Below are 12481 nucleotides of genomic sequence, written 5' to 3' on the forward strand. Positions count from 1 at the left end.
CCCTTCGTGCAGCCTACAAAACTCGTAACGAGAATCTCATTAAATTGTAGAAAGCTGTTTCTTGATTCCTTTTGAGAAATGCAATTTATGTGATTGGTAATATAGGTCAAAATTTGGAAAACATAACATAACAGTCATTACAGGGATGGTTGGTGGCAGAGCTGATTTGCTAGCTCAAAATTGGTAAAAGAAAATGTCCATTTGCCCATACATCTACATGTCTATATATATATATATATATATATATATATATATATATATATATATATATATATATATATATATATATATATATATATATGTATATGACCTAGGAAGACTGTTCATTCTGGATATGGAAACATTTTTGGAATAAAAAATTCCTTACTGTACAATCCTTACCAATGAATTAATTGGTTGATGCCCACAAGTGAGTGCTACAAATAAGAGATGGACATCTCTGATCTTTTCTGGTTCTCATTTAATTCTTGGACAAATTTAACTCACTTGCTCTACGTAAGTCAGATATGTGGAATTTTGAGCAAATCATATGACAAGGAATTGTAAAGTTGGCTTTTCTGGTTGTAGTAATGGTCGTCTTGATGATTTGTTAAATTTCCCACACACTTACAAGATCACTCTACTTCAGTTGAATTAGCATTGAAAAGTGCTACGATAATTATTAACTGGATTGGGGATTCAAAAATTATTGTTTTATATCGTATTGGAATGTTACTTCTCATACCTTACTGTAATAAAACACGGAATGATAATGTAGATAAATACTGCATACAGCAATGGAATGAAGATAAAGGATTGTAAGAAAGCTTGGATGAACTTTGTACTTGATAGGTAGAATAAAAGAACCTTAATGTTCTCTTGAAGTCAGCAATTGTCAATATTTAAATATATATCTTGTTTGAACTATTACTGTTTAGTGCCCTCATGTAAAATGAGGAAAGGAATTACTAAGGCAACTGTTCTTTTTCTTTATTTTTTTATGATTTTGTAAAGTGGAATATTTTGTCAGTTGCAGGATAACCAGACTCCATAAATGCTCAAATGGTTTGAGTTTACTCAATTTTATTGCCCAAATCACCTGTTAACATTTGACCCTTACATCTTTTACTTTTAAATTTTGTATAAAAGTGGAATATTTTATCGGTTGCTTGACAGGCAGACCCACTAAATGCTCAAACCGTTTGTGTTTACTCAATTTTATAGCCCAAGTTAACCTTTGACCCCTCAATCACCTTTTTTTATGATCTTTTCAGATGGTGTGCAAGTATCTGGTTCACAACTACGATTGGGATTTTATGACTAATGAGCAGTTGGATTACAAATGGCTACCAGTGTCCAGGCCAAAAGACCCCCCACCCGCGACATTCACCGCAAGGTGAAAAATACGACGAGGAAGGAAGAAACCCTTGAGAAAGTACTCTGTATTTAAGGAACGTGTGTCATATACTCCTCTCCGGGGAATAAAATGATTTAACGACTAGCTCGGTTCGCACACCTTGGAGAAAAGGAATATTGATTTTATATTTTAACTGTAAATTTTTGAAACATGAGGCTGTGGCTCGTGGAAGTCTGTCCCGTTTTTGGTATAAAAGATCAAATCATAAAAATTCATCTTGTATTCATGTAAACATGGCTTAAGAAAAGACATGAAGTCATGTAAAGTAGATTGGGCTTTTCATGATGTCATGTAAAGTGGATTGGGCCTTAGGTTGACTCATCATGTTCACCAATACAAACTAAGATAAACATATTGTGTCTCAATGCTGTTTTTTATTCTGAAATATTGAAACAACAAAAAATACGATCAGTTTAGCCAGTGAATTTAAGATTTTAATATTGCGTATAAAACCTTGAAAGTATCAGATGGAATATTAGTATAAATTAATAGTCCAAATCTGATGATCTCAACAAACAAAGTAAACGAAAATCAGGATTTACATGCACAAAGTAGTGTTTTCTCTTAAATTTATACTGTAACAATATTAATATTATATTTATTAATATTAACCTTACTTCCATCTTGACACAGGAAGGTTTTTTTTTTTTTTTTCTTGATTATTTTTTCCTTTTAAATATGTGATGTTATTTTTTAAAAGGCCAGACTTGGCTAAAGGCTATGTTACTTTGAAATTATCATGCAGGGAGGTACTGATAGCAGGATAGCATTGCAGAATGCTATGCAAAGTCAGCAAACCGCTACACACAAGTTCAAAGATGTTTTTGTACACAGAAAACCGTAATATTTGATTAGAGACAACATCAGGAAATGATACCCAAAATTTGAGCACTAAAGTTTTTGCCAGTCGTGTACTGAGCAAACACAGTGACTCATTTCAAGGTTGAGTCATTTCATAAACACTGTGAAGTTGAAGGAGGGTAAAGGTCAAGAGAGGTAGAGATCATTTACATATAGTGTACAAAAAAAATACAAAGTGAAAGGTTATACAATATTGCAGCAATGTTGTTGGAGCCAGGGGTAAGAAGATTATTATCCTCTCCCCCTCCCCCACCCTCCCGCACCCTAACCACCCACCCTCTCTGTGATTTGCTACTGTATAACAAAACAAAAAAGTCATCCCTCTTTATGACACTAATTTTTGCACTTGATTAGCTCTCAAAAGAGCAAAGGATTTTTCTGAGTATGCTGCAACCATCTGGACTCCACCTCTATTTCAATGCCTGGCCTATTTAGATTAAAACCACTGAACTTACGATCAACGCTGTCATATATCACAGAGTACTGCCAATCTTGTGTTGACCGTTAGCCACAATGTCTTGAATGATTCTATAACATTTCAACCTGTTTGGGACAATTTCCTGCAACTTCCTCCTGTGAGGAGTGAAAAGCCCCCCTAGTCTCGGGTGGCACTTACTGATCTACCTCATGGCTGACAATAGTACCACTATATGTGAACCACCATTTACTGCAATACTGGTTTGTAGCAGATGAAAAGAGAGGCATTATTAAATTTGTTGCTCTTATCCAATTATTTTGCCCTTTGTATCACCTGATGGAAACAGTAGCAAGATTACAGGCACAGAGTCATCAAATAGCCTCAAAGGCTCAATATCTTTTCTATCCATAAGACCTTGCTGAAAATAAAAATAAAATCATTGCATCCAGTATGTTCATGAATGACAATTCCAGATTTGGAGTAAAACCTCTCTGTCTGTGGGCAACTTTTTCTATGAAAAAGTTGTTTTTTTCTCTCTTGCTCTTGAGTAGCAATCTCTAGAAAAAAAATGATATTTCATGCCTCTACTGGCCTTTTGATAATAACGAGTCAGGCTTCCTTTATTTTCAGGAAATCAAATCTCTTCTAACATTTGTAAAAATTGTACTGATCTCTCGTCTTTCAAACTTTTTGCTTACATTTTAAACTGTAGAGTTTACAACAGTTCACTTTATTTGTACCTTTTTTTCAAGAATGCCGTGCTTTTGGACACATTTATGCTTTGAATTTTTTCTTTCTTTCTTTTCATTTTCTTTTTTAATTGAGAGACTGTAGAGACACTTGTTTTTTATAATCATCTCAGTGAGGAGATGCATTGGAGGCTTCTTCTAAATCAACAGCATTTATAAATCAACAGCATTTATAAATCAACAGCGTTTATAAATCAACATATTTATAGAATAACAATTTTTATTAGAGGCTTACTATCTTATTAGAGGCTTAATATCTTATTAGAGGCTTACTATCTTCTTAGGCTGATATTTGACTCAAAATATGTTTGTTTTCAAATAAGGACTGGTTACAGTTTTGCTAACGTACTTTTGTCCACGTAAAATTTCCATGTCCAACTACCATTTTATAGTGCAATATGGTTAATTGATGGACTACATTAATTCCACTAGTTGTTTCTATTTTCTACTTCTAGTGCTTTCCTCTCTCTCCACCCCCCCCCCCCCCCTTTCTTTGCTTTTCAGTAGTAGTGCATGCAGCTAATATTTAAATTAATATTTTTTTAATGTGTAAGGAACTCACAAAGAGTATTTACAATTTTTCCCAAGAGTTTGAATTATTATTCATAAATAGAAACTTAATATTTTGGTTTGATAACATTTTACTTCATCTGCTCATATGACAAGTTTCTTGTCATTCTAATAAATCCATTCACTGCCAGAATTTTTGATAAGCTGACCATTACTCTATGACCTTCTTTGTCCAAAGGGAAGAAAAGGCTTTGCTCTAACTGTTTGTGGTTTCATTTTTGAATGGCAGCTTAGGTAGCCTGATACAGACATGGTATATATATAAAACAAAATCTTGTTATAATACCTAGATTGAATAATGCAGATGGGTAGGGTGCCCAAACCCTCTCGTAGGTCACGGGCCTGCTTGCTCGATAATGCACCATTGTGGGTCCATTTTTTTTCTGGCCCTGATTTCCTGGGCCATATATGGCCCACAGGCTGTCCAGTTGAGAACCCCTGATTTAGATGAATTAGTTGCTTTGTAAGGCAGTTTCAAAAAATGTCGTGTTTTTTTTTTTAATTGAAGTATTAAAATTCTGTTCATATATATACACTGCTTATTCCAGATGTGTGTCGCCAGCTTTGATTGTAAGATTGTTGGGAGGTGGATGGAAGGAACCAACCTCTTTGGGCAGAATAAGGGCTTTGAGAGGTGTCATTGATATTTTGTTAAACAATTCAAAAAAGCAATTTAAGTTAACTGTTTGATTTAGGGCTTGACTATGGACCGCAAGTGATAAATATGTCAAAATTTAAATTTAATAATACAAGTATCGATTCAGGGCCCCAAGAAACAACTTTAGCTTTTCTGCCATTGTACCTAATTATATCCCATTAATTGAGATTACTGGATTGTGATAGGCTGCCTGCCATTTGAATATTTCCTTGGGCAATTGAGATATAGTTTGCCAAAACTTATCAGAACAAGATTTGGAAATGTAGTATTCATGAGCAAAATACTTTTAACGTTAAATCATCAGACACCACACAGCTCACATTTCTGTGAGGAATCTTTAAGGGCTTTCCTAATAAATACAGTCACTTTTATACCATTTTGTGCAGGAGTTTTGGTCTTTGGTACTAAAGCATGTTTCCATGCAGCCTCAACACCAAATTGTTAGTTGTTTCATTTTTTTTTAGAAAAAATTAAGTTGGAATGCATCAGAAATTTAATATTGATTATGTACTCGTTTGTGAATAATTCTCGGTCATTTATGAGTTCTAATTCTTGGGGTTAGGTAGAGAATGTTCTTTTGGGCACAGATCTGGATTGGTGATGAGGAATGCGGAGTTAAGAGGTTGAAATTTGACAATAACTTGCTGTGACGGTTTTAGCATTAAATTTAAGGCAAGTGTATAACTTTCGATGATTGTGCGAGCTCCAAGTTATTTTAGACATTTTCCGTTCTTTTTCTATTTTTTTTTTCCTTTTTTGTTTGTTGGCTGTCATTGTAGATTTCACGTAAAACCCTGATGGAACTGATAGTAACTTTCATAAAGTGCAATTATTTTTTGATTATTTTTTTTTTTACACTTTGTTCTTTACCAAGGAATAATGTTACTTATTTCAGAGAGAAATTTTGTAAGGGAAAAAATATCAATAATTAGCATTTGGAATTTCAAGCCAAAATTGTTCTATCTTTGAATCAAATTATTGAATATCGATATAGTCGTTACAATGCGCAATTATTGAATATTGATATAGTCTTTAAAATGTGCTCCGATTTGCTTTGAATGAACTTCAATCATGTCATGTACATGTTGAGCCAAGGACGGGTAGATAACATCTTTGTTATCAGCACAAATATATGAATCAGTTTAATATCCTCAGATGACCAGTTCTAAGAACCGATTTAATGCCAAGTTTTACAAAGGGAAATATACTTAGAGCAGCTTTTTCCAAAGGAACAAGACAATTTGGTTTAAAACTCTTGCTTACTTGCAAGCTAGATTTATTGCAGTACCCCCTCAAGTGTACTAATACCTAAACCAGTATGCAGTCTGCTCACCTTTTTATACTTTCAGTACCAGTAATATTTTTGATGTCTTGCTAATATATTCATTATTCATATGATAATTCTATTGTAAATTGCTCCTTCATCTGCTCGAGATATCGTCAGGTCTAGCGATTTGTAGAAAGGTTTGTTGTATGTTTGCTTTCTCTCTTCCATTGAGCAAATTTTCAAACTCTGTGAAGCTGGAGTAGTACATCCTTGTCCAATAGTTGTCATAAGTCAAAGATTTTTTTATTTAAGACTAGTTCAGCATCGATGCCAACCTTGACAGCCTGTAGCTTGAAGTAAGATCTAGTTAATATATTCCAGCGACAAACATAAGTTACCTTTAAGAGCAAAATATTGCACACTGAAAGTTGAAACCCCATCTCAGGATCATGTTCCCTAGTTGAGATATAGTTGATCGAATGTAACCTATTGTGGCTGGCTCATATCCTTGATTGTTCCAGGGAGTTGATGACACTAGGTGGTCTGTAATGACACTAGGTGGTCTGTGATGACACTGTGTGGTCTGTGATGACACTGAGTGGTCTGTGATGACACTAGGTGGTCTGTGATGACACAAGGTGATCTGTGATGACACTGAGTGGTCTGTGATGACACTAAGTGGTCTGTGATGACACAAGGCGGTCTGTGATGACACAAGGCGGTCTGTGATGTCATCACGTGATGCCATCATTGTAGATAGTACTGAAAAGCTTTTAATACTGTCCAATGAGAATCTCCCTCTTGATTTATTCTTGAACTCTGATACCTTTGGAATATTTGGTTTTAAATGTCAATGTTTCTCTGTATTTAAAATTTCATCAAAATGCAACTGTTTTATGTAGAAATATCATTTTCCTCTGTGAATATGTGAGTAAAACATTATGAAGAATTATATTACCGAATTTGATCAATTCATATCTTTGTCAAACTAAATGCTATGATGATACATGTTTGATAATCAATCGACTTTAACCACCGGGATATCCCTTTACGAGAGACAACGTACGGTAATTGAACCAATTATTTGTCATGAATAACAAAGGATAAGAAAAACCAATCTGAAAGTCTTTGTAAAGAGGAGATATACTTTAAAATAAAATCACTGTTTTAAATCAATGTGAAATCAATATTTAAAAGTAAAACCATGGGTCACTCCGTAATGCAGATATGTAATGGCATTGTCTTATGTGACATCAAGACACCAGCAAATTGACCGATGCCAAACTGACCGATGCCTTAAACAACCCAGATTTGAAAGGCACTCCAGAAACATGATTTAATGCAATCTTAAGTTGGTACCTACTCATCAAATATGGATTACACATTTTCTTAATTTTTGGATAGGTCCAACTGGAGGTGATATTTAATAATCAATTCTGACGTAACTTTAAATTATCTCTCTGTTCCACCATCTTCTTTCCACCAGTAGGTCGAGGTAAAGAGTCGACCATTTTACTTTTATTCGATTGGTTTAATCTATGCATAGTTTGTCATCATGGTAAATGATTGAAGAGAATGTTTTCAAATACATATTGTTTCCTTTTTAAATGCTGTTGTACTTTTAATCTTGCCTTCCATCCTCTTCAAAATGAAAGTATACTTTACTCCCCCTGCATACATTTGTGGCTGCTTTAGCGACTTCATATAACTGACTTCCCTCCAGGTGGATGTGTTATTACGTCCAGTACAAGTATCCATCAAAACAAAGGAATGCTAGAGACATTTTCTGGAATTTCCTTTATTCCCCCCCCCCCAGTGGTGGAGCTAGGAGTATTGGTCAGGGGGGGCGATAGTGGTCTGTAGGGGCGCTTTCGACACTAAGCGGAGCGCCACCACAGGTTGGTGCAGAGCGTACAGACATATTTTGAGTACAGATACTCCCTAGATCGCCGGAAATGACCCTTTCCGGGCCTTGCTAATTTGCAGATAAACGAAGAATAAATAGGTGTCATCGCCATTACGTCAGAAAATTACACCAACAAAATGCAGACCTGTCAACTCTCCCAGTTTTACCGGGAGACTCCCGGTTTTTACCCGAATCTCCGGGCCTCCTGGTTTCATATTCTTTTCTCTGTTTTCTTTTTCTTTTTTTAATGTTTCATCACTTGCGACATTTCTGAAAACAGCCAACAATTAGTCCTATGCTTAGTAATTCCTCACAGTAACGCTGAACAGGAAAGGCTATTCAGTGTAGTTCGTAAGAACAAGACAGACAGTCGGTCAAGTCTCAAGCTTGATGGGACTCTATCTAGCATACTAGCCATGAAGTCACAGTACCCAGAGTCCACTGTTCCCTGTTTCAAATGGAAGCCTACTAAAGAAACTCTGTAGAAAGCGAAGCGAGCTGTTGTGAACTACAACAAGAAACACTGATTGGATGATTCTCTCACTGTATTGCATAAGCAGACAATACTTATTTAGGAGTATTTATATCATTTCAGTTGAAAATTACCAACCTCCCATATGTTTCCCTTGTTCTCCCTATTTTTCGGCCATGCAAAATTTTATTTTCCCTATTTTGGGGTCAAACTGGTTGACAGGTCTGAAAATGTGACAAATGTGAATAGGTATTTGAGAGCGCAATAATAAAGTCAATCGCGACTAAGTAAAAAGCGGTAAAAAGCTGAAAAGGGCGCCAGCAGTCCATTTGAGTTTTTCGGGGGGGGGGGGGGCAGCATCCGCCCCTCTAACTGAATGGATGCTCCGCCGCTGATCTGTGTGTCTTTATTTTACATAGGATATTGAAATATTTTGGATATTGAAATATTTTATATCTCTCTGGATATCTCTCTGGATATTGAAATATTTTGGAATATAAATTCTATATTGTTGAGTCCTTAAAAGATCTAAAGTATTAAATTTTTTGAAGACAAATTTATGATTAAACATTGAACGCTTCTATCTCTTAGGTCGACACAAAACCGGAAACATTTATGAATAGCGAAGGTTTGATTCGACAGCTTTATTTTGAAATAACGTATCACTGGCAAGATGCGTCGAGCGCCCTATTCTTTCGCTCAGTTTGCAACTTTTCAGAAGAACAATAGAAAACCGAAAAACTTTTAGGAACAACAAAAGGTTTTTAACCTTTGTTCGTCGTAAATGTTTTTCGGTCTTACTTTTTTTAAGGTGAAAAAGCTTGTTGTCGCAAAGGCGATAAATGTGTATCTTTTCTGGTAGCTCGCGACACGCTGATTACGAATCTGAAGTTTATTTTGGAATTGGGTACCATAAAGAGGTACTTTTTAAACTTTTCAAGACAAAACACCTATGATTGGCGCAAATAGAAATTGCCAAATTGACCCAAAATCGATTTCGCCCAAGAGACGTAACAGGGAGTAATCGATGCTCAGGAGCCCAAATCTGCAACTCCCAGGTCCATATCTGCTTCCGTTAGGGAGATACGTGGTCCCAAAGGACCCGATAGAAATACGTGTTCTTTATAAGTGCAAAATTTGGAAAACCCCCTCTTTTCAGCCCCCTCTCTTGTCCTCTCTGAAACACCCATCGACATTAAAAGTAGACGTGGAGTAGAAGACACCCTTGTCTTTGTTATACACCAATTTCGTGTAATTATCTGACCGGGAAAGGCTTTTTTCGCTCAGTTTGCAACTTCAGAGGAACAAAAGAAAAGCGAAAAACTTTTCGGGACAACAAAAGATTTAAGACCTTTGTTCGTCGTAAAAGTTTTTCGCTCTTCCTTTTTTTGAGGTGAAAAAACTTGTTGTCGCAAAAGCGATAAATGTGTATCTTTTCTGGTAGTTCGCGACACTCTGATTACGAATCTGAAGTTTATTTTGGAATTGGGTGTTGTGTGGGGGCGTAGGAGGCAAAAAACCTGATTTTGCCTTTTTTTTTGCCAAACCTTTTTTTGCCAAAATTTACCCAAAATCGACCGAAAATCGATTTTGCCCAAATGACGTAACCGGGGGTAACAGATGCTCAGGAGCCCAAATCTGCAACTCCCAGGTCCATATCTGCTTCCGTTAGGGAGATACGTGGTCCCAACGGACCTGATAGAAATACGTGTTCTTTATAAGTGCAAAATTTGGAAAACCTCCTCTTTTCAGCCCCCTCTCTTGTCCTCTCTGAAACACCCATCGACATTAAAAGTAGACGTGGAGTAGAAGACACCCTTGTCTTTGTTATACACCAATTTCGTGTAATTATCTGACCGGGAAAGGCTTTATCCGCTCAGTTTGCAACTTCAGAGGAACAAAAGAAAAGCGAAAAACTTTTCGGGACAACAAAAGATTTAAGACCTTTGTTCGTCGTAAAAGTTTTTCGCTCTTCCTTTTTTTTGAGGTGAAAAAACTTGTTGTCGCAAAAGCGATAAATGTGTATCTTTTCTGGTAGTTCGCGACACGCTGATTACGAATCTGAAGTTTATTTTGGAATTGGGTACCAAAAAGAGGTACTTTTTTAACTTTTCAAGACAAAACACCTATGTTTGGCGCAAATAGAAATTGCCAAAATTGACCCAAAATCGATTTCGCCCAAGAGACGTAGCAGGGAGTAATCGATGCTCAGGAGCCCAAATCTGCAACTCCCAGGTCCATATCTGCTTCCGTTAGGGAGATACGTGGTCCCAAAGGACCCGATAAAAATACGTGTTCTTTATAAGTGCAAAATTTGGAAAACCTCCTTTTTTCAGCCCCCTCTCTTGTCCTCTCTGAAACACCCATCGACATTAAAAGTAGACGTGGAGTAGAAGACACCCTTGTCTTTGTTATACACCAATTTCGTGTAATTATCTGACCGGGAAAGGCTTTTTGTCTATATGATTTCTATTTTTTCATAAATCATAAATCAGGTTTTTTTGCCCCCCTGCACGTCCCCACACAATACCCACATGCATTTTAATTTACTGTTCTTTTCCTCCTTCCATTCTGAGGTTGAAATATTAGAAACGAACATTATTTCTCAACAGTTAATACTGTGGCACAGTGGTTAGTGCTCTGGACTGAGAGAGTTGGGCAAACACTTTGTCATGAGTTCGAGTCCACGCCAGAGACGTGTGTTTTAATTTTCTGTTCTTTTCCTCCTTCCATTCTGAGGTTGGAATATTAGAAACGAACATTTCTTCTTATCAGTTACTGTGGCACAGTAGTTAGTGCTCTGGACTGAGAGTTCGGCAAACACTTTGTCATGAGTTCGAGTCCATGCCAGAGACATGTTTTTTATTTTCTGTTCTTTTCCTCCTTCCATTCTGAGGTTGAAATATTAGAAACGAACATTATTTCTCAACAGTTACTGTGGCACAATGGTTAGTGCTCTGGACAGAGAGAGTTGGGCGAACACTTTGTCATGAGTTTGAGTCCATGCCAGAGGCATGCATTTTAATTTACGGCTCTTTTCCTCCTTCCATTCTGAGGTTGAAATATTAGAAACGAACATTATTTCTCAACAGTTACTGTGGCACAATGGTTAGTGCTCTGGACAGAGAGAGTTGGGCGAACACTTTGTCATGAGTTCGAGTCCATGCCAGAGGCATGCATTTTAATTTACTGCTCTTTTTCTCCTTCCATTCTGAGGTTGAAATATTAGAAACGAGCATTATTTCTCAACAGTTACTGTGGCACAGTGGTTAGTGCTCTGGACTGAGAGATTTGGGCAAACACTTGGTCATGAGTTCAAGCTCATGCCAGAGCCATGCGTTTTAATTTTCTGTTCTTTGCCTCCTTCCATTCTGAGGTTGAAATATTAGAAACGAGCATTATTTCTCAACAGTTGCTGTGGTGCAGTGGTGAGTGCTCTGGACTATGAGAGTTGGGCAAACACTTTGTCATGAGTTCAAGCCCCCACCAGGGCCTTTTAATTTTCTGTTCTTTGGGACAAGCAGAAGTATAAAGGTAAGAAACAAAGTTTATTTCCTTGGGAACCAAAATGGTGTAATTGGTAGTTCCGTCTTTGAAACTACCGATCAGCACGGTTCAATCCCTGGGTGGGTTAGTGAATTCTGTAAAAGGAGTTCGCTGGTAATCTGAAGTGGCCCATGTGAGTTGCGCAGCCCCCTCCTCATGACAGGGTTCCCAAGCGGTCAAAGTGAGATGGCTACCACCCCTCTCTGACAAGGTTCCCAAGCGGGTGAAGTGAGTTGGCGACTACCCCTCTCCCTGACAAGGTTCAGCGGAGGGGTCTCCTCTCTTCCTGACAAGGTTCAGTGAAGAGAAAGTTTTGAAAAAACCCAAAAAAGTCCAAACAACTGGATCTTTAAGTATTTGAATAGCTTCCAATTTCAGTGGCCCACCTCATGGTCTAGTGGTAAAGACAAATTTTGGCAACCTAAGATCCCAGGTCTAATCCCAACTTTACAAACACAAAATAAAAGCACAAAAAAAAAAAAAAAAAAATTGCATTACAAAAATGCATCCACTCATATTGCATCTATTTAAGTTACATGCTAAGCGATAGAAGTGTTCAATGTTTTGATCATAATTTTGTCTTCCAAAAAGAAACGGAGGGTGATAAAATACTGCCCGATACTGTTAACTGGTTGTTG

The 12481-nt window shown here is 36.9% G+C and overlaps 1 protein-coding gene across 1 annotated transcript in view; it reads left to right on the forward strand.

Annotated features, from left to right (window-relative positions):
* LOC139967726 (putative cytochrome P450 120) overlaps nucleotides 1–7527 on the forward strand; it is a 30729-nt gene extending 23202 nt beyond the window's left edge. Inside the window, exon 10 of the mRNA XM_071971758.1 lies at nucleotides 1254–7527. Coding sequence (XP_071827859.1) covers nucleotides 1254–1379 — 126 coding nt within the window. The 3' untranslated portion in view covers nucleotides 1380–7527. The remainder of the gene's footprint in view (nucleotides 1–1253) is intronic.
* The last annotated feature ends 4954 nt before the right edge of the window (nucleotides 7528–12481 follow it).

Source organism: Apostichopus japonicus, chromosome 5 (genome assembly GCF_037975245.1).
Source record: "Apostichopus japonicus isolate 1M-3 chromosome 5, ASM3797524v1, whole genome shotgun sequence".
NCBI classification, from domain to species: Eukaryota; Metazoa; Echinodermata; class Holothuroidea; order Aspidochirotida; family Stichopodidae; genus Apostichopus; species Apostichopus japonicus.